Here is a 23,929-nt window from a genome sequence, read left to right on the forward strand (position 1 = left end):
GAAAATAGGCCTTCTTCCTACAGCAAAGCTGTTGCAAGATCATCAACAGATTTCATTTCATCTACGATGAACGTTTGTTCCTTATTTTAGCTTTTAAATTTCTCATACCGCTTAAAAACACACATTTGCTTTTTGGGTACTTTTTTCAACATGATTTTCACGATGGAATTGCGAAAACTCGTGTAAACACCCGAAGTTTTCACTAATTTAAATATCAACTTTTTAATCATACCTTGTATATTAACTTATCAAAAAATAGTGATTTTAATTGCGAAATTTGAACTTAAATATTCTTTTTTATCAATTTTCATCAATCTCATCAGGCACCGAAACGAATGGCTGTTGAATAACTTAAAAGAGCGAGTTAAAGTCATCTGGGTGTAATATAGAATTACTCCAAGTGAGAGTGGAGTGTCATCAAACCACAAAGAAGCATAAATACAACATACAACTGCGATGAGGACCCGGCTGCGACTAGATCGATCGCACTTAAGGGTGCGGATAAAAGGAAAACTAGGGTTGGATCGGCTCGCTGATAAATAAAAATAGAACGTTAATTTCAAGCATTCAGAATAGATATGATCATATTAATGATTATAATCAAACTATATACACTGAATTATGTCATTATATATGTTTCAACACATTCTAAAGTAAGCAAAAGTTTTGAGGTTTAATTTCGTGGCTAGTACAAGATTTCTCCGAGCTACACGCTGGCCAATTCATAGCGGCAATTTCGACATTATGTAAATACTGCAGTACGTTAAGTGGACGGACATTGTCTTGTATAAGGATGAAGTTTTCATTGATGGAACTGGCTTAGAAATAGTTAATCGGTTCGCCGTTAATCTCCCCGCTCCACCGCCAGTTTCAATAAAAACCAACTCGGTTTTAGCTTCAATAAAACTTCCCGTTCAAACCTCTTTAAAAAACCACGTTTTCTTTATTTCTATCTCTAGTTCTTCTTTAGATTCCTCCTCTTCTAGAGTTCCCATGCAAGCGAATTCTGCATTCGTATAAAAAGAGAACGAAGTCCAATTGTTCATAATTCGAATCAACATTTTCACTGGCAAACCAACTCGGTTTTAGCTTCAATAGAACTACCCGTTCAAACCTCTTAAAAAAGCCACGTTTTCTTTATTTCTATCTATAGTTTTTCTTTATATTCCTCCTCTTCTAGACCTCATATGCAAACAAATTCTGCTTTCGTCTGAAAAGAGAACAAAGCCCAATTGTTCATCATTTGAATCAACATTTTCTCTGGCAAACCAACTCGGTTTTAGCTTCAATTGAACTACCCGTTCAAACCTCTTAAAAAAGCCACGTTTTCTTTATTTCTATCTCTAGTTCTTCTTTAGATTCCTCCTCTTCTAGAGTTCCCATGCAAGCGAATTCTGCATTCGTATAAAAAGAGAACGAAGTCCAATTGTTCATAATTCGAATCAACATTTTCACTGGCAAACCAACTCGGTTTTAGCTTCAATAGAACTACCCGTTCAAACCTCTTAAAAAACCACGTTTTCTTTATTTCTATCTCTAGTTTTTCTTTAGATTCCTCCTTTACTAGAGTTCCCATGTAAGCAAATTCTGCTTTCATCTGAAAAGAGAACGAAGCCCAATTATTCATCATTCGAATCAACATGTTCTCTGACAAATCATAGATGAGCTGCTCGATGGGTTGGGGTTAATTTGGGGCCAGTAGCTGGACTTTTAAGCTCAAGGTTAGCTGTTCTTCTGCTTGTCCAGCCACTCCTGAGCTCTTATGAGGACCCCATTTCGCAGCGATGTACTGACAATGAATCGGTCATACCTTTTGGGCAAGCACTTTTTCTTCTGGAACCGAGGCTTCGATGTAAGTGACCAGTCTCTTGGTAAACTGTGGAAACAGCAGACTTATTCATGTTCAACGCACTGGTTACTCCAGCCTCGTCGCGATGGAGTGACCGCTTGAGCAGTTTCATTTAGAGCTAATAGATTTATGTCCACTTCAATACGGATTCAAACACAAATTGATTACAAATTCGATAGAAGACGAAGTCCGTTTCTGTCTTAGAAATGCCTTTATATTGCGAACCGACTTTTGCACGGCCCGCTTACACCCGGGTCTCAAGAACTAGGACTTTTTTAAGGATTTTTTTTTTCGTGTTTCCCAACTGTGTTATTAGGTAATTGTACCATTTAACATTCGATAGATTGTAAACGACAGATCGATTTGATTGGTTGTTCAACCTAAAATAAAATTCGAGTTTTGTCTTTACTTAATTGTCTTTTTATTGTTTGCTCTTTAAGATGTTTTTAGAAACATTCGTGTCGTTTCACAGCAGAATAAGATTTGTTTCTTCATACATCACTAATCATCGGAAAAATAATTGCTAGAACTCTGTAAGGACCTTTAATCTGATCATAGAAAATTGGAGAACTTCCAATGAAACCTATCAAAACTTTTTCGTTATTTTTAAATGTATTTGGGTCTAAATTATTCAACATTTCGCAGATTTGTATGTATAACGAGCGTGTTTGGATTCGTGTTTAGGTTAGATTGATACAAGCAACCTCGATCTTTGGTCATAGCTCACCCAAAGCCGTAGGTTCATTGTCATATCCTTTGGAAACTTTATATCTAATTCAGTTATTTTTACTACGTCGTCCTCCAGCAAAACAAGCACCAACAAAGAAGAAGCTCGATGGTATCTTCTTCTTGTTGCAATATGATTGATCTTCTGGATTTAGTCTTTCGTGTCCCTTATTAATCATTTATTTTCTGTTTAATAGTTTTAGCCAAATCGCTCTTGATATACTGGAATCAATGACTATACATCCTGATGTTTATCTCTGATTCTTATGTCAATAGCATCGTTCAACAACTCCAACAGCAACATATCTTTCCTCGTCGCAAGAGAGTGCATCGAGAAGGGTCTTTACCATTTTTAACACTGCCTGTGTGGATGATTGTTTCTACTAGACAACCTTCTCGATTGTGTAAATGAGGATTAAAAACCCACTGAATGATCGTCGACTGAAACTGTGGTCGAGTTGGTTACCGCGTTTGATCACAGCATCGATAAGATGTCTCCATCACAGATCAAAACAATTGATCCAAAAGGTAGAACCAGTTCCAAAGAAGGGAAAGACTATTCTATGTGCAGGCAAGTTCATGTCGTCGTTTGAAAAAGGAAAAACTATCAACGGCGAGTATTATACAGAATTATTGCAACGTTTGAGCGAAGGAATCGAGCTAAAATGGCCATATTTGGCTAAGAAGAAAGTGTCGTTTCATCAAGACAATGCACTACCTTACGTATCCGTTATAATGGTCAAAAATTGATGAATTAAAGTTTCAATCGCTACCTCACGCACTCTATTCGCCAGATTTAGTCCTCTCGGATTATTTTCTGTTATAAAACTTGAAAAAGTAGCTTCCAACATTGAAGAGGTGATGTCTGCGATTAATATCTATGTTGAAGTGCTTGACGATTCTTATTTAAAAAATGGTATCGTGAATCGCTTTTTGTTGGACAAGGAACTTCTGGAACCATCCTCGTATATGTAATTCTTTTATATTCTAATATGTATATAACATACTGTGGCACTTAGTCGGTTATAAATTATAATTATTTCATATGTTATACTAATTAACATTTTAATTTCTTTATTCACAAAGCTGATTATACGTTTATAATTTATGCTACACCTGTGGGATTCCACGCATTCCTCAAGGCTTGGGTGGATCAATAAACAAACGTACACAACTAAAAGTTGTTAATCTCGCCGACGACACCGTTTTAGTTTGAACAACGGAGTGTTTACCTTTCTATTCAGACTGATTAAATGATTTCTTTCCATTCTTAATTATATTAAGAAGAAAACAAATTTTCGGTTTCCTATCTTTTTGCCGGACTGGAGTTATTGAAGAAAAGTGCAATGTCGGTTGCTGTACACGAATCAAAAGTTCATGGTTCGGACCGCTATTTGTAGGGAATCGATGAATATGAGTTTGAAGAAAACTTTCTTTGCTTAAAAAAGCCTAAATTACTTGTTCAAAAAATTGGAATTTGCTACATAATGGGACTGAAATAATCGATTTCCAGAATTTGAAAATCTAATTTCAACCCTCGCAGTAATTCTTATTCATAGACCTATGAAAAGATGATTACAAAAAAAATCATTTGTAGAGACCTAAAATCATGACGAATTATTAAAAAAAAATATGGTCTAGAGTCGGAATCTTCGTACACTGCATGGATTATCATGTTTTGAGAACAAATAATAATCGGATAGGTTGAGATCAGGACTGTATGGTAGATGTTCAATTTCTGTGAAGCCGCATTCGTGTACAGTAGTCTTGAAAAAAGAAACTGTAAGGATCTAAACATTGTCACGAAGTAAGAGTCTCTTTGACTTAACTACCATAGTCAGATTAAACGCCGCGTTCAAATTTGTATTTGATTCCTTACAGTTAATCAAAAGGATACTCCCGCAGACCCAAAATATTATAGCCAACTTTTTTTGGTAGTTTTATTTTTATTTTCTGGTGTCAGTCACTTAAAACACTAATTTAATGTTTTCTGGATTAGTAACTTTCACAGGAGCCCCCCACATACGGGTAATCTTTCAATAATTCTAAATCCCAGCGAAACAAATTGCTTTCGACAGAGGATTCGAACCTCCGATCTCCGTATTGGAAACAAAGCACTTCGATAACCTTACCAACTACACCGTTACGGCTTGATATAAGTTTCGACGAGATGTAGGTATATAAACAGCAAATCCATTATAAGATTATATGTTCTTTTGACATGAAATCTTTGTCACAAATTTTCTTGGTACAAAAAGTTTGTTAGCTAGTTGTTGTTGAGTTGGGTTGGGAATTGAGCTTCCATCAGGTCATTTTCAAGATAAAAAAGCGTTTCAAGTAAATGGATTCTAACGATACTGGTAGTTTACTATTGGGTATTAAATAGGAGCTAAATTCGTCAGAAATTTCTGATTAAATTCATAATAGAACTCATTCATTGTTAGTTGTTTGATTGTCAATAAGTTGTAGTGACTTATTTATATTAACAATAAGAGAAGTGCGTTGGACATAAGAAAGTTTATTGTATCAGTGTATTTTTGTGCTTACATTGCAGAGCGATAAATTTATTCGAAAAAGCTCTTCCTGCGAATCATAATTGTGATGAATATATAGAGGTATTTCAAACAACGGTAGCCGACGAAATATTTTGATAAATTTGTTTTTCCCACCAAAAAAACGATGAAATAAACAAATGGCAGGTTTATGTTGTTTGCACGCGAAAAATATTCTCCATATTTTGAATTGACGTCATTTTACAGACGAATACTTATCCAACTTTCGAGGATGAATCAAATTTTTTTCAGTTTCAAGTTTATCGGTTCCCGACATGACTTTTCACAATATGAAAATATCGTTTTCTGGTCGGAATAGATTAATAGATATTCCCACGTCATTATTTCCGGAGTTTTCAGTACTTTCTTCTAGAACTTATTATGTTTTCCGATGTGACAAACAATACATTCAAGTCATAAATAAAACAGTAAAACCCGCATTTTGTTGACGGCGATTTCTCAATTTTTCTTGGATCAGATATATTTTTGAAGATACGGTACATTTAGCTTCAAACTTCAAGAACGTTATCAAGAAAATAATTTTCTATGGAAACTTTCATAAAATTTAAATGCACATATTCAATAAAATCTTCTACATTAATAAATTTAGAAATATAATCGTTGTTGGGTAAAATACTTATGGAACCATCCTCGTATTTGGTTGCCTATCGAATATTTTCACAGATTTTTCCTTGAAAAACCACAAATAGAATTTAAATCGTCAAACTTTGGTGACGTGGTCATGACAATAGTTAATGTCGTGTAAATAGTATCGAACGCTGCGTTTTTATTGGTTAGAAATTAACACGACTTGCTAATTTAAATTTACGTCATCTCCGCATTGTTTTATACTTTCAAGAATATAAGTGAAAGAGAATGTGGGGAAATAAGAGAAACGGTATTAAATTTTAATTATTCGAAAAGGTTCCTGAAGTACAAATCAACGTAGTTAAGTAAATTCGCCAAATTCCGCAACGGAGAGAAATTATTTCAGACAGCTTTTATGTTAAATTATATTTCTTGTCTTAAACTTAAAAATTCAAGAGTATTTCGTTGTGTTTTTAAAAAAATTAATCACATACTCGACAATTTTTCAGATATTTTAAACAAATCGCGCAATCAAATACTGTGTTCATCGAAATACATCATTTTTTATTCCGTTAAAATCGCGTTGGTGTACACTTGAGTTTACTACGCGAACAAAAGCACTAACGAACGCGTACAACATGTAAATACGACTATTGTGAAAATACGGTTACGCCATCTTTTATTTATCAATACAAGCGTTTCGATGTTACGAAAAAAATGCGAAAAGTTGCAGGAAAAGATCGTGTTTGAAGACGAAGCGTCCAAAGCAACTGTATCTGAACCATGGTGAACGATGTGGCAAGCATTTTCAAGGTCTATCGAAATACTCGTAGCCTTTTTCGAGTATTATTCTGCAAGGTAAATATGACATAATCGTAGCTAGTTTGACAAAGAATTGAACGTTTTTAGCTTCGATGTACTTTTAATAAAAATTCTTCATGATATAAACATGTTTTTTTATTATTATTATTATTCATATTTTTTTATTTCAAAACGACTTTCGACTTTTCAGCTACTCTGTACCTATACTAAGAAAATATTTGTGTACAAGATTCCGAATTTTAATGTTCTGCTTCGTAGATCCCTTAACCTTAACCTCGAAAGTCATAAAAAGCCAATATGAACTTACAAGTTGAACTTACGCGAGGACAAGGTTCGTAGAAAACAAAATTGCGTTCATAAAATTGTTAAACATTTAAAAGTTAGTTTAGGAATCAAAGTAAACAAACAATATGTATAATTAAACAAAGCGTGAATTGAATTTGATCGTAAATTGTTATTTATTGTGTAATCTAGAAGGTAACGTTCATTTTCCTGAAATTGATATAAAAGATACACCACAAAGTGTATAATCCCGTGATGCGGATCCCCAAGTGAGGTAGCTCCTTTGAGGAGAGTCGCACTTTTGTATAATTCACCTCAAAATATCGTTGAAATCGGTGTTAAATGAATAAGATGCCAAATCAGCTTTGAGGCGGTAACGCATAAAGATTTAGTCACTTCAGAAAGCTCTCTTCAATACAGCTTCGTTATAGCAATTTTTCTCTTTTATATTACACAAAAACCGTCGCAAATAAAGGGGAAATTAATGCTTGTACCTCTGGATGGGGCTGAGAAATCTAAAAGCTGAATTACGTGCAAAAAAAATCTAATCTCTCACGAATCGCGAACATCTGGAATCCTTTGCAACATTTCTACTGAGCATACTGTTTATCTAGCACTACAACAATGCTCAATATTACATTTTATGGTTCTTCGAGCCGTATAATAACCCGCAAACCACGAAAATCTCATATAATTGTGTGTGTTGATGTAATAGAGTGTCCAGTTTCAATAAAATTTAACGTTGAATTAGAAAGCTATGATGATTATATTCTAGAGGTAATTCGAGATATTTCTTTATTTTAAAATGATTGATCTTCAAAAGGTAGTTCTTTGAGATTATTTTCGAGGCGAATACACTAAAATATTTTTGCTTATGGCATATTAGAATCGATAAATAAATAATACCAAGTTTTGGATAGCAACTAATTAAAAAAATAACTTTCCGGAACTGTTTTTAATATTTCTACTGAGCATACTGTTTATCTAGCACTACAACAATGCTCAATATTACATTTTATGGTCCTTCGAGCCGTAAAATAACCACGAAAATCTCATATAATTGTGAGTGTTGATGTAATTGAGTGTCCAGTTACACAAGAAACTTTGTTTGTGAAGTAAAAGAGGTCAAAAATTCGTTATTACGTCAATTTTTTTATTAATCTTAACTTAAAAATTCGAAAAATACGACTCACGATTCAAAATATATTAATTAAATCAAAACAAACCAAAATATTTCAATATAACGTGATGGATAGTTATTAAACTTCTGGGTAAACAGGTCCGTTTAGGATAGCACAAATAACGGGGTTTGTTTGTAGTCTGTAGAAACCATTTTCACCCCATTTCGTCCCCCATGAATTCTTAATTATCCAATAATCTTTTCCATTCTCGTTACCATAGCCCACTAGCAAAACTGCGTGATTTGGGGCGGCATTTGAACAATCGGTTTCGTCGAAAATTCCACCTTTGTACAATTGTAGAGCCACATCGGCGCTAACAGGAACCGAAATAGGGCCAACAGAAGCTGAAAATTGAATAAAAACAAGAAATATAGTCCAATCAAAAATTAAAAGAAATATTTTTAGTTTTACTCGACTTATTAAAAGAGGAATAGCTAACTACGTGCTGCTCTAAAAGTTTTTTGTAGTTCGAAATGTAATAAGTGATTCATGGATTCATTTTAGTATATGATAAGCCGTTGATCTAAGAGGAAAGGGTTTGCCAGGGCTTAAAAACGTCTGGAGGTTTGCTCTTCGATAAGGTTCTCCAGTTTGAACGCACCTAGGACGCTTTTCGTCATACGTTTATCGAATTTTCGAATTCTTCCTATTGATACAAGATTTTATCTTCCTTATACTGTATAAATGAACTTATTAAACAACGACCCTAAACTGCATCAGCTTCCGAGGCATTCGCGAAATTCATCCGAAACTCACCGCTAGACCGCGGAGCGACTCTACTTCAGGTCTCAAAACTGAAGCCCTTTGATTAGATTAGGTTAGGTTAGGTTATATTAGGTTAGGTTAGATTAATTTAGGTTAGGTACTTAGATCCTTTGGGATCGCAGAGGAGATGGAAAGGGGAGAAAATTTAAAATATATTGAAAAAATCTTACCGACAGCACTCTTTAGTTTATCTATGGTAGGATCAGCTATAGCGACTACATTTTTAGCGTACAAAACAATATTGCTGGAATTGCGATGACAACGATCAGCCTCTGCGATGTAAGGGTAAGATTCTTCTGAAGAAACCCCATGATCTAGTACGTAATCAAAAGCATATTTCATAGATCCCCCATAACAACCATTATTGTTGTATAAATTCGAACAATCTATTAGTTCTTGTTCACTGAGCGGAATAGAAATATTATTTTTCAAAAAGTTTTGTCCTTCAAGTGCACCAGTCTGTAGAAATATAATCAAATTAGAAACATCTATTTTAGGGTAATTTGTAATAATGGAAACTAATGCTACTAGGGTGAGTTTGTATATAAAAATAACGAGCTGCTAACACGATTTCGAACCCTCATGTGTTAAGACAAACAGTGACGAGTTGAGGATGAGCAACGATCTCAAAATGAAATGAAAAACGTGCTAAAAGTTCAAAAATTTCTTAAATTAAATCGGCGATTCGAAACCGTATATAAACTCATGTACACTACGACCCAAAAATCCACTGTTGTATCCTCAGTCTAAATACGCTCCAAATTTTAACTCTCTGGACCTACGAAGACGTATCAACTTCTAGGTAAAACAATCTGCTAAATCTAACATCTTCAAGTGTGTATTGAAGAGGAAGTACCCAGCCAAGACTTTTATTATTCTATAGCTGTCGGCACTAAAAGGTCCAGGTCCTTTGAAGGGTTAATTCGTCTTATTTGGTCAGCTACTTCAGTTCCTTCCACTCCAGTAATCTCCAGGGAAGACACCAGAGGTAAAGGGAAAAGAGGTAGACCAAAAAACGGTGAAGGGAAATAGATGAAGGAGATCAAAGATCTGTTGGGTTCACTTTTGTTGTTGTGACCTCTGTGTTCACGCTCCCAGTTGTAACTCTCTGGACCTAAGAAGACGTATCGTCCTCTGCGTAAAATAATCTGCTGAATCCAACGTCTTCAGGTGTGTATTGAAACGGAAAGACCCAGCCAAGACTCCGTTAGTATTCGTATGTCTTAAAACCTCTAAACTATCCACCTTCTTTTCCAGTGTTTTTTCTATTATTCTGTAGTTAATGGCACAAAAAGATCCAGGTCCTATGAAGGGTTAATTCGTCTTATTTGGTCAACTACTTCAGTTCCTTCCACTCCAGTAATCTCCTGAGAAATTTTATTCTTCTTACATAGTTCGTGAATGGACGAAGACAAACTCTTGAACCGAGTTGTATGGAAGATACCAGAAGTAAAAGAGGTAGACCAAAAAACGGAGGAGGGAAATAGAGGATGAAGATTTTTGAGAAAAAAACATCCAGAGCTGGAGAGAAAAAGCAAGAAACCGAAAGAATTGGAGAGAAGTTACAAAGCTATTTAGATTTTATGATATTGGAGCTCACAGCTGCTTGATTATCGGACAATATGACCATCTTCTGTTTGCGAAATCGTAGATACAAATTTTTTTTAAGAGCAATAAGAAAATCGTTTTGGTGTGGTAAAATCGCAGCTGTGAAAAAACTGGTATTATAGGTTACATCGTCGACAACATAAATAACTAACTGGTATAAATCATACTTACAGAACTGAAAGACCAGCACGCGCCGCAAGTACCTTGATCTTTAACAGCAAGAACAGCTCCCGTTGTTCTCCAATCGACAGATTCCGGAGCTGTAATACCGGAAAAATCTTTCGATTTGGTGTTAATCATTGGTTTAACGCTTATTTGCTTATCAAGCATATTTTTAAATTCGTCTTGTGTCATGTCTGCAAATTTGGTGACGCCCATATAATAAGAACTTTCACCTTTATCGTAGTTGGCGTTATGTTCTCGAATTCTCTTCAAGTTGGATTTGAATATTTGGAATCTTAATCTCTCTTCTAAATAAGATTCGAAGGATTTCTCATATTTTATCTGAAATAACATCGCAAATTCGCTTTTTAAATTATAACAAAATTTATAGGTTATCCTGTATTATTAAATAGAATAATTCTGGTCATAGTATTAACAAAACTACTGTTCAATGAATTAATCTTCCATCTAGACTGAAATATCAAGTAATAAGTGTTGAGTTACATACGTAATTGCGCGTACTAGAAAAAAATTATTATCAATCTGCTTCGTTGTTGACGCCTGTCGAAGCATCTTGTCAAAGTATGCCAAATACCTCGAAATTCAAATCAACAAACTAATAAACAACAAATGGAAAACATGATAAAATGATATTGAAAATAAAACGAAATTTGTTTCAAATTCCAAATTGTCATTAGATCGATGGCAATATCAGATCAATCAGTTACTTATTGAACCAATTCAGCACTAGGATGAATTTTGGGATGATGAAGAATCAATACACCTCGAGGTTTGTCTTCAAAATAAACCCCAACTTTATCAATCTCTTCTTCCTTGGAGCTAAATATCTTTTCTTCGGGAGTTGTAAAGAACCAGCGGCTAGATCTGGGATCTATGTGATCAAAAAAGAAAGTAATATTTCATCTGTGTAACAACTCTTCAAGTAATCTAAATTTTAGACCATAAGGAAATTCTAGCGACGTTTAACTTTGTTATTACTGATAGATCAAAGTATGGATAACGCACAAGCCAGTGAGTACTTTTTCTTTGGGGATTCTTTTAGTATATTTTATATAATACGATGTTGAAAAGGTGCGGCTCGGGAACGGCTACAGAATGAGTGAAAGAGAAATCAAAATCCTGTGCTTTACCGATATGTACCGGAAATAAAGATGATCTCCAAAGAAAACGGTTTGATGTGACTATATTGATTGTAGAAACCATATGCATAACAACATCGAAAGAGCCCATAGACCCAAAATCAGTCAAAACCATAAACTGGTAAAAGTAACAAGGAATAAATCTCCAATTGGAGCAGAGACCTATCGTTAGAAAAGAAGAAGATGTAGTGATAGAGAATAATACTTACTTTGAAAGAATCCCATTGTTTTTTAGCCGATAACCCATAGGTTGCCACAATAATCAAGGGAATTACTAAAAGAATCTTCATGATTTTAACGAAAAAATTACAAAAATTCACCGCTTAATATTTCTCGATACAATTGAGAAGATTTTACAAATTGTATATATACTACTAATAAATCACGTGGCTATATCAATAATTATCTTATTTCAAGTGTTTCCATCCAAAATCATTCAGTTATAGATAAAATTATACAAGATTTGTTTCAGAGATACCATGCGGAAGATGCTTGTTCAGATATCTAAAATCGACCCGTTCCATCTGTTTATTATTCAATCAATTAATTTATAAACGCAGCGTATGATAAACGGTAGAGGTTTTTGATCACATGACTAATACGCAACAATATTCATATGAATCAAATCAAAATTTCTGTCAACCCAGTAGAAAAAATCGTTATGATTGATATTCCAACGGTCGGCCTTTTACGATTTGGTAGTTTAGTGACTTTTTCAGTTGTGAATAATTCAGTGATTCCCAGAGTGTTCCAGATGTACCCCAGGGGTCCACGGGAAGTTATACAATAGGTGTAAACTTAAATTTTCATAGTTAGACAATATTTTTCAACTAAAACTAGTAATAAGTATTTTAAAAGCGGTTTACAAGGAAAAAAGTTTTTATAAGTTCCGATTTTAACAATAAGTACACGTTCAATCTAAAAATCAACATAGTAAACAAATCTCACATAAACTCAAAATGCGTTAACGTAAAATACTTCTGTCAATTTAAAAAAAAAAACTATTACGTATGTCTTGTATGTTGTTTGGTCTTGGAAGAACACAATCGATCTTATATTATATTTGATGTATGTGTTCGATAAATCATAGATTAAATCACTTGATGGGAGATCTCCATCGTTTCTACTTTATACATCTTTATTTGGAATTATTAACCTTGTTTATATACTACATCAATCAATAAATCATATGACTGACACATGACGTGCTTGTGTCAAATCCATTTGACGTTTACAAAGTACCAACTTTCAAAAGACTGTGTGTGAAATTTCATGACATTTCAATTAGTCACAAAAAAGTGACAGCCATTTAAGTGAAGCTGCTTTTGTTATTTTCAAAACAACAACTTCGTGTGTTCATTTATGATTGCTTCTAGATGAAAAAAATACTGTGAACGTTCTGGTCGTCAAATTATGATTATATCTAATCGTAAATTGAAATTGCGTGTGACAGCTGAGGCCGTAAAAGTATCAGAAGGCAGTGTAATTGCAATTATGCACAAACATTTGACCATGAGAAAGTTTTTACTCACAGTCGATCAAAAACAACGTTTTGTTGATTCAGAGCAATGTTTGGCCATGTTAACACGCAATAAATCAGATTTTTTGGTCAATATGTGACAATGGATCAAACATTGATCCATTATTTCACTCCAGAATCAAAACGATCATCATCTGAATGGGCTGTAGCCAGTGAACTAGGTTCGAAGCGTCCACAACAGTCAGCTGGAAAGGTTATGGCTTCATTATTTCAGGATTTCCATGAAATATTGTTCATCAACTATCTTCAAAAAGGAGAAACAATCAATAACGAATACTACGTAGAGTTGTTGGATCGTTTGAATGTAACAATCAAGGAAAAACGGTTTCGTATGTCGAAGAAAAAACCACAGTTTCACCAAGATAATGCACCGATTCACAAGTCGATGGTTAAATTGAACAAATTGCTTCCTTATCCACCGTATAGGCCAGATGTGACCTCCAGTTACTACTGGCTATTCGCCATATATCAGAAAAATGCTAGTCGATATAGTCCAGTCATATAAGGTAGTTCAACTAGGAAAATCGAGATACGAAGCTATAAAGTCGTTTAAACTTGTTTATTTGACATCCTAAAATTCCTCTCAAAATTTACATATAATTCGATTTGAGCAACTTTAAAAATCGGGGGTCAAAAGTTAAAAAAATCGATTTTTTGCAAATAACTCGTTTCCTATGAGTTTTACGCTATTTTTATATATAATCAATATTGTAAAGCATTCAATTTTTTACAATTTTTGTTTCAAAAATTTTTTTATACGGTGAATCGTTTCTGAGATAAAGGGCTGAGCGCGCGCGTTTATATTCCCGTTTGAAATCTGGTACTCTCTTAATTACATTTTAATTGTATTCTCGTTTATACTAATTACATTTTAAGTAGAAAATAATTCAATACATCTCGTTTAAAATCTTTAAAATTTATACCCGGATAAGAAATTCAGCTCAACTGAAACTGAAGCCTATTTTGAGGTAAAAAGACAAATCCTTCTACAACCACAGCATAAAGAAGTTTGGAATGATTGTATTGGTCTTGAAGGAGATTACATTGATGGATAAAATTGGTTTTTGGGAAAAAAAATGTGTTTTTCTTAGTTAGTCAAACGACTTATATTGAGTGATTTATACAAATCCATGAATCTACTACATCTTACCCTATAATCCATTCATTGTGTCCATAGTGCGGTTACATTAACTCGATAAATTCGATACGGCATTCAAACTAACCCCATGTCCTCTAGTATAAGCCCTGCAGACATAATATCGGTTGACTGAAAACTATATCTTCAACTGAGGCAAGTAATTTACATATTTAGTTTGATGTTGTCTTTATGCTTGTCGAGTTTTGAATTAAGCTCCAGTGATGGAAAGCAGAATTCATGTTGTACGTTTTGATTATATCATTGTTTTGATGTGAGGAAAATGATATCAAACTATATAATACGCATTTAGTTTAATAAAGGTTGTTACTGAATGGAGTAGATTTACGAGGATGGTTCCAGAAGTATCTGGACTAACAGAAACCATCTTCGAAAAGACAGTTGTACAACCAACGATTCTGTATAAAAGCGAGTGTTGGAATATAAATACATGGAAGAAAAATGTACTAAGAAAGATTTTTAAAGGAGTCTAGGAGCAAAACGAATGAAGAAGAAGAACAAACGCAGAGATCAAGGCACTTTTTAGTTCGTTTTAGTCGTCAGAGCAAAAATACTACATCGAATGAGGCATATAACCAGAATGGACGAATATAGTTTGGTGAAAAGATCCTTATCAAGGGGAGAAAGGACGATAAAGAAAAGAGGGCGTCCACGAGAAAAATCGATAGAAAATTAAGAAACAACAAGAATTGAGATTTGGTGTAAAGCAGAATTAAACAAAAATAAATAGAGCGACTCCAAGACCTATTAAATTGAACGTAGCCATATTTAAATGAGTCATGTGCATCAAATCGGGTTTCGTTCAAACAACTCATGCAATTTGTTCTGAATTTGTCTAATGTTGGATCGAATTTGATTTCTTAACATCGTTGGCATCGTCGTCAATTATCAGTCAAGAATATACCATCAAAAACAACTCAGTTCTTCTAGTTTAAAAGATTGTGACATCCATGTAAGTTGTAATTTTGATACTTGATACTACCAACAACGAATTTTCTTAAAATCTAACTTCTTGATAGTTTCAGCTATAGTTTTTCTCAAAGTCCAATCCCTGTCTCTTTGAGTTTTTTTTTGGAGGCTTTGATGTAACAATTTTCGACAAATCTGGACAGTAAATGCTTCTTACTGTATTATAGTCACTAATTGAAGATTTCAGCGTCTTTAATACTTCGATATTAATTAGATGTAACCCGCCCAGACTTGTAAGTTCCACGTAAGCTTGACCGTATGTGAATACTGCAGAACCGATATCCATCAGCGCATTATTCTGAATTAATCCTTGACTTTTGTGTATAATTATAACATAACTGAACACTGTTATCAAAATTCTATACTTCCATGTCTACTAAAAGGGTCTTAGAGTTTTGATGATGGATCAATCAGTGGATAACTTTGAGTTGTTATAATTCTTAAACTACTAATTCAAATTGGACGAAATTTGACATATACCGTGTTTATATAATGCTTACTTGGTTACTAGAAATACAGACTTCTAGTTTGATCCTTAACGGAATTATAGAGGGTCGAAAATGTCCTGAACTGCTTCGGGAAAGGATGGACTGCACAGTTTAATTAGGTCATTCCAATTATGTGATTTTTGTATAAATGAATGAATGAATTTAATTTCCTCAGTACGGAATCAAAAATTTTGAAATATTATCCAAAATGTTCTTAAAAACACTAAAAGCAATATCAATCATGTCGATGTATTGAGGTCAATTCAATATATTGCAAGCATTTTATTTCACGTCATTTTGGAAAAGATTGATGGTAATTTCACGTACAGTTTTTTTTTAATACGTTGCAATCTGTTTTTCGCTTCTATGGGTATCCACATATTAACTAATCAATCTTAATCTTTTTGCTTTTACTTTCAGTTGCCGGGTTTCATATGGTTTTATATTTATTCGGTTATATTTTAAGTTAAAATATTCTCTATTATTGAAAGTACTAAAGATAAAGCTCTCAGTTTACAATACCGTGTATATTAAATTAAACTAGAAGTGTCGTGAATACGACGGTAACTATTTATACCATTCCATTCATTTGTGGAGTTATATGGAAAGCTTCTCTTATCATTATAACGAATAGAAAGTATATTAAATGCATTCCAACAATTCAAACGAAAAAAATTCTTTGTTATACGAAATTTACGTCGGAAATTGTAGCTTGAAATAAACCACGGACTACGTAGAACAGGGGCGGCTTATGCCTAATCATTATAATATAATATAACTGTCAAAAATAAAAAAAAACTAAGAACTAAAACTTAATAATCATTTAAATAATGATAATCTGAATATTTCTTGATGATAACGTTGATATGTTGAATAATGTACTTTCCGATTCACGCAGTATTATTTATCTAGGATATACGAACGTGTTCTACGCGCTCTTTCTATGACCTACATTGATTCGCGTTAAGGGGAGCGAACAGATGACGCGAAAATAATGCTGAGACATTTCTCGTTTGTGAGTTATAGGTCTTTGAAGTTACGAAATAGAAACTCTAGAAATATTTTCTAAATTATACGTATTATTCTCGTTTCCGGTGTTTTAGGTTATCGCAGAGATGTTATGTCTATCAAACAGACATGGTTGAAACTCGTTTTTAAAACTTTCAGTTATGGAAACTAGGTCGAAAAACAACTAGAAACTTGAAACAAAGAACATTCTAAGGAAACTTTTCCAATACAATATGATATAACTACGCTAGAAATTCATATCAAAGGTTTGCTCGTCGTATTTTACGTCTAATTAAGAAAATTCTCAACTAATCAATATGTAGATATCATTTCCTTAATGTCATATTAGTTGTAATGATTCATTCGTTTATTAAAAATAGTATACGAGGTCTGAACGAAAAATAATGTATATAGGGACAAGTAGTAACGAGTTTGAACAGCTGAATTAGTAGATTTTTCATTTATACTTTATGATCATGGCGATTTTTGTTGATGATAATGCAAGATCACATTGAGTGCGGTGGTTGTACCAAAAATAGCCCTTCCTCCTGGCCGTCTGGTCCAAATCTCATAAAGCATGCTTGGTATCAGCTTTTAATGACAATAAACTATGCAAAAATTTCTTTCAGAGCTTTGAGCATAAATAACAGACACTATATGCGACAAAATATACCAAGATGTGCTGGAAATAGAGATCTCACAGAATATTAGCCGTTGCTCAATTTCCACACGTCATAACTTGTTAAAACTAGGCTCTAATTCTATGAAAACCAATTTTTTATAGTACATTTTCGTAATAAATAGTATGAAGTGCGATAAATACCAAATTCTTGCATTATTGAGACACAAAAGAGATTTGAAAACGCAATACGTAATTTGTTGCATCTAAACTCAAATAATGGTTATGCCAAGGTCTCAAAAAGCTTGCTGAACACCATAAAATACGATGAGATATATAAGAAATCGTTGAGAAGATCTTCATTTGAATGTTTATTCTCTATTCTATTTAAGCTATTTTGTTGATTACTATTATTGCTAGTATGAACGATCCCAAAATAATTAACGATCCAATAGAAAAAAAATTCTTTCCTCTGATAGATCGAACGGGATAATTTCATATAATGGATAATTTTTACCTTCATCTAAATAATTGTTAAACTCGCAATAATAAGATGGGAGACTTTAGAACTAATGTGATTATTGATAATACCTTTTGTATAATGTGAATCTAATTCTAATTTTTTTGTTTCATGCTCTTCTTCAACGACATTTTCGGATTGGCAACGAATAGAGCTCAATTAGAGTGAGTATTGAACATATTTTATGACAACATATTGTGTGGAGCTTTCAATTTATATTAAAGCATATTAGAAGAAGTATATGATAAATATAGGTTGAAAATGTTATTTTCCAATCGAAAAATTCACTTCTCGTTGAAAATTCTCATACTTTCCTGAGAAATTATCAGCGGTTGATTTAATATAATTTATACTGGAGATTTAAATATTTGTCAGTACATGTTGCTACCTAAATGAAAACCCCCAACTGGAATCTCTGTAATACGATAATAAATCAGTAGAATAACGCGATGGTAACCAGCGACATCTATTTGAATTATGAGAATGTGGATATAAATTTAATAACTTCGAGAACCGCGCCGAGAAAATTTATACAAATAGTGTTCGTTTTATGATTAAAACGGTAAAATTAAACAAAAATTTTAACCCGAAACATTTTTAATAATCAAGAATAGAAGCTGCAAATACTACTTAAAAAAAGATCCACTAAAAATAAAACTATTCCCAGGTAAAAACTAAATCTGACAACTATGTAAAAACTATTGTAATATCGACCATACTACAGTTAAAATTTTTTACGCCCATATCTGTAAACGTCAAAAATCGCAATGTCAACGTTCCTTGTATATGACATTTAACAACAACATACACGAACGTTTTGAGAAAACTTAAACTTCTTGGTTTAATTAAATTACAAACAAATTTATATTTACTTACGACTTTATTTGATCTATTTACACAAATTTCCTCAATTAAAAAACATAAAAACTTTTAGCATTAGCGAGATATATTTGCCCCTAAATATAGGCAGCACATTATGCAATTTCTAAATATAACACGTTTTCTTAAATATCATAAATTTTTATTTAATGGAAGAAAATGAATGGGCGTAGAAAAAGTCTAGTACGTTACACGAGTTGTAAGCCCATTACGCATATAAATACGTTACTTAACCTCTAAACGAACACAATCCTGATTTCCTAAAGAAAATATTTTTAATAAATATAAAAACGCTGTAAAGAGAAAAACTTTAACGTACACAGCTTTCACGATAAAATACATTTGTTGCCTAGGAAATGAGAAATTTGCAAGTAAAATCAAATCCTAATTACTCTGATAGGATCAAGTCCACAGTGGCCGTTCGACTTTGGAAATAACCTAATAAAAACATCAAAAATAAGTTGATATATCTTTTTTAAAGATTGTGTTTCGTTATATAATTTCTTTATACTTTATATTTTAATCAAATAGTAATGGAGATTGAGTAAGTTAATTATTTATCGTAGGACAACAGGAAGTCCTCAAGCCAAATCACCAGCAGGCAGCAGTCAGGGGGCACTTCCCCCAGAAGCGAGAACACCCACCGCTTCTTCCAAAGGGGCACTCCAAAATGTCAAGGGGGACCACCCATCGGTAAGCCAGGATGTAAGCATGATCTGTTCTCTATTACTATGCTAGATTATAAAGTAGACATTAATAAACATATTTCAAAATGCCTCAACTGAATCTAATTTATTCAATGTCTACTTGTAAAAATATGTGAGCCAATTATTTATGTTATTTTTTATACACGACGTACTTGTCATTCAAAAATATATATAAAAACCAGCTAAAAGTCAATCTCATAAATTTCAATAGACATATGTATGCAACCAACATTCCAATACACTGCAATGCTGGCAACCAGCATTACATGTCGTTAAATATAAGTACGTCGTTTTCTAAAATAATAAAAAATTATCGGCTCACAAAACTCGACTTTCTTCCGTTGCTCGATTGTTGATAAATGTTATAATGTTAATGTTGTTTTTGTTATTAATACCGTACTGGATTGCCTTTCGAAAAATATCGTTTATATTATGTAACTCCTGTGTGAAGTATAAACCACGTATAGATATCTACGTTTTTTACGACCGTTGATTTTATTGCTAGTCTCCTTAAATCTTTATGGGTTGAAATGATAATATATTCGCCATTAAGGATGCTGTTAATGTAAAGTAAGCTATACACACTACGGTACACCGGAGAAGTTATCTGTGAAAGTTTGCCTGCGCAGGTCAACCGTACGAACATACACTCCTTGTCTACTCCTACAGATGTTCCGGATTATCTGCGCAGGCGTTCCTGCACGTGTTGACCTCTCCGGTGAAAGGTAACGTGTGAGTTAACCATAATAGAATCTTGAAACTACAATCACAATATTTCCACTTGGTTATATCAACATGTTGGGTCGTAAAACTGGATATTTTCCATCTAAAATTCAATTTTAACCTAGGAATGAAATAAAACATCATTGTTACAGTTCTCAAACGTCAATTTATTCTTTTTTTTTTTCTATCACACATGTTATGAATTTTCATTGTTGACAGTAAAACGGAATATTGTTTAAAACGTTTCTAATTCGATAAAATCGATGTAAACTATTTTCTTTAGTTAGAAAAAAACGCTACAATTGAATGTGGATTTCGACGTGAACGTTTTATCGATGTTTGAATTGTCGAATATGTGGTAGATATGTAAATATTAGGTTTATGTAGATATAAATGTTGATGTATACGAATGTTTGTATTGATGTTGCATTGGGTATTATCGTTATCTAATTGATGTAATAATAATCATAATTTGTTTCATCAGTAAAACAGAATGATTTACAATTATTCTTCATAATTTTCAATTATTTTGGTCAAGCATGATCATGGTTGGTAAACAATTGAAAATGAAGTACTATACAGGGTGTAGCATAGGCGAATTGAGTTGTATTAAAAAATTCAGTTCATATATTTTCATTATAAATGGAGCATTTCTGATTATACCGGAAGTAGGCTTCATTTAGCGTATTTTAAATATATATTGGTACGTTTGGTTCTATTTTTAAATAATATTAAAATTAAAATGAAGATAATACCAAGGCTAGGCATAATTTTCCTTATTTTAAATGGAAATTGGAGCTTTTTTATTTGTTTGAATTCTGTATAAATGAAATAAAATGTTTATGAAATATCTAAATGGAGAATTTCCGGTTATACCGGAAATAGGCTTAATTTTACTTATTCTAGTTGGAAAATAATACTTTTTGTTCTATTATCAAATTCTGGCCAACAATTTGAGTGAAAATCCAAGAAATATAGCATTTCCGATCATACCAGAAGTAAGTGTAATGTTACTTGTTTTTATTGGAAATTGGAATTGTTTCTTTCATTTTTCAATTCTTCATAAAATTTTATATGAACTTTGATCGAAATAGAGCATATCCGGTTATACCGGAAATAGGCTCCATTTTACTTATTTTACACAAAAATGAGTATTTCCGATTTTATTTTCAAATCCCGCAAAAAATTTTGAATAAAATTTCAGTGGGAAACTAAAAATAGAGCATTTCCGGTTATACCGGAAGTGGGCTTCATTTTGCGAATTTCATATGGAAATTGGTGCTTTTCGTTTTATTTTTGAATTCTGCATAAGATTTTAAAAGAAATTTGGGTATTATATCAAAAATAAAGCATTTTTTTGAATATTCTTCCAAAATATCCTAATAAATAACGGTATTCATTTCAGTATACTAGATAGAAATTAATCAAATTAAATCCTTTCTGTCGAAATCAAAGGAAAACTATTCTTAAGGCAAATTTACTTATGAGCTTTTCACATTTTATCTTTTAACTGTTCAGTAATTAATTAAGAATTGCTTTTGAACGTTAACTATTCTAACCATGTTAATTTGTTAAAAAGAAATTAAATCAAATGAACGCATTCGCTGTTTATTTCAGTATATAGAAAGAAAATCGAGAAGCATTCGAATAAAAATCGATTCTACAAAAGAAATAATGAAATACTCAAATTTATTTTATAAATAAAAATAGTTTCAAGCTGTGGCGTTTACTCAAAGATATATCGACGTCTCAGTGTTTTTTATAAACAAAATATGTAACATTGCAGTTTATCTGTAACTAAATACAAGTAAAACAAAAAGAAACTCAATCAGTGGAGTTTACTCAAAGAAATATTGACGTCTCATTGTTTTTTATTAACAAAATATGTAACATTGCAGTTTATCCGTAACTAAATATAAGTAAAACACAAAGAGTCTCAATATGTGGAGTTTACTCAAAGAAAATTGACGTCTCAGTGTTTTTTATAAACAAAATATGTAACATTGCAGTTTATCCGTAACTAAATATAAGTAAAACACAAAGAGTCTCAATATGTGGAGTTTACTCAAAGAAATATTGACGTCTCAGTGTTTTTTATAAACAAAATATGTAACATTGCAGTTTATCCGTAACTAAATATAAGTAAAACACAAAGAGCCTCAATCTGTGGAGCTTACTCAAAGAAATATTGATGTCTCAGTGTTTTTTATAAACAAAATATGTAACATTGCAGTTTATCCGTAACTAAATATAAGTAAAACATAAAGAGTCTCAATCTGTGGAGCTTACTCAAAGAAATATTGACGTCTCAGTGTTTTTTATAAACAAAATATGTAACATTGCAGTTTATCCGTAACTAAATATAAGTAAAACACAAAGAGTCTCAATATGTGGAGTTTACTCAAAGAAATATTGACGTCTCAGTGTTTTTTATAAACAAAATATGTAACATTGCAGTTTATCCGTAACTAAATATAAGTAAAACACAAAGAGCCTCAATCTGTGGAGCTTACTCAAAGAAATATTGATGTCTCAGTGTTTTTTATAAACAAAATATGTAACATTGCAGTTTATCCGTAACTAAATATAAGTAAAACATAAAGAGTCTCAATCTGTGGAGCTTACTCAAAGAAATATTGACGTCTCAGTGTTTTTTATAAACAAAATATGTAACATTGCAGTTTATCCGTAACTAAATATAAGTAAAACACAAAGAGTCTCAATATGTGGAGTTTACTCAAAGAAATATTGACGTCTCAGTGTTTTTTATAAACAAAATATGTAACATTGCAGTTTATCCGTAACTAAATATAAGTAAAACACAAAGAGCCTCAATCTGTGGAGCTTACTCAAAGAAATATTGATGTCTCAGTGTTTTTTATAAACAAAATATGTAACATTGCAGTTTATCTGTTACTCAATATAAGTAAAACACAAAGAGCCTCAATCTGTGGAGCTTACTCAAAGAAATATTGATGTCTCAGTGTTTTTTATAAACAAAATATGTAACATTGCAGTTTATCTGTTACTCAATATAAGTAAAACACAAAGAGTCTCAATCTGTGGAGATTACTCAAAGAAATATTGACGACTCAGTGTTTTTTATAAACAAAATATGTAACATTGCAGTTTATCCGTAACTAAATATAAGTAAAACACAAAGAGCCTCAATCTGTGGAGCTTACTCAAAGAAATATTGATGTCTCAGTGTGTTTTATAAACAAAATATGTAACATTGCAGTTTATCTGTAACTAAATACAAGTAAAACAAAAAGAAACTCAATCAGTGGAGTTTACTCAAAGAAATATTGACGTCTCATTGTTTTTTATAAACAAAATATGTAACATTGCAGTTTATCTGTTACTCAATATAAGTAAAACACAAAGAGTCTCAATCTGTGGAGATTACTCAAAGAAATATTGATGTCTCATTGTTTTTTATAAACAAAATATGTAACATTGCAGTTTATCTGTTACTCAATATAAGTAAAACACAAAGAGTCTCAATCTGTGGAGATTACTCAAAGAAATATTGACGACTCAGTGTTTTTTATAAACAAAATATGTAACATTGCAGTTTATCCGTAACTAAATATAAGTAAAACACAAAGAGCCTCAATCTGTG

General features: G+C 32.5%; 2 protein-coding genes across 5 annotated transcripts in view; one reads left to right on the top strand and one right to left on the bottom strand.

The window, feature by feature from the left end:
- Positions 1-23,929, top strand: part of LOC130902048 (synaptotagmin-7) — a 95,858-nt gene that overhangs the window by 54,527 nt on the left and 17,402 nt on the right. For 2 of the 4 annotated variants that reach the window (XM_057813848.1, XM_057813849.1), the window contains 2 exons: positions 18,148-18,159; positions 19,441-19,579. In XM_057813848.1, the coding sequence (XP_057669831.1) occupies positions 18,148-18,159; positions 19,441-19,579 (151 nt within the window). Of the gene's footprint in view, positions 1-6,224; positions 6,574-18,147; positions 18,160-19,440; positions 19,580-23,929 lie in introns of those variants that run through there. The other 2 variants (XM_057813846.1, XM_057813847.1) reach the window with 2 other exon arrangements.
- LOC130902050 (procathepsin L-like) lies at positions 7,952-12,122 on the bottom strand. The gene is made up of 4 exons (XM_057813850.1): positions 11,905-12,122; positions 10,545-10,877; positions 8,936-9,224; positions 7,952-8,344 (listed from the first exon to the last, which is right to left on the bottom strand). Exons 1-4 carry the CDS (start codon positions 11,983-11,985, stop codon positions 8,079-8,081), a joined length of 969 nt encoding a protein of 322 aa, XP_057669833.1. The 5' UTR covers positions 11,986-12,122; the 3' UTR covers positions 7,952-8,078.

This window comes from Diorhabda carinulata, chromosome X (assembly GCF_026250575.1).
Source record: "Diorhabda carinulata isolate Delta chromosome X, icDioCari1.1, whole genome shotgun sequence".
NCBI lineage: Eukaryota > Metazoa > Arthropoda > Insecta > Coleoptera > Chrysomelidae > Diorhabda > Diorhabda carinulata.

Bases quoted from the DNA above. Each gene is read 5' to 3' on its own strand.
- LOC130902050 (XM_057813850.1), bottom strand. From the start codon at position 11,985: ATGAAGATTCTTTTAGTAATTCCCTTGATTATTGTGGCAACCTATGGG. The intron at 10,878-11,904 runs GTAAGTATTATT...ATGTTATTTCAG, and splicing joins AACAATGGGATTCTTTCAAA to ATAAAATATGAGAAATCCTT. The intron at 8,345-8,935 runs GTAAGATTTTTT...TTCAATTTTCAG, and splicing joins TAAACTAAAGAGTGCTGTCG to CTTCTGTTGGCCCTATTTCG.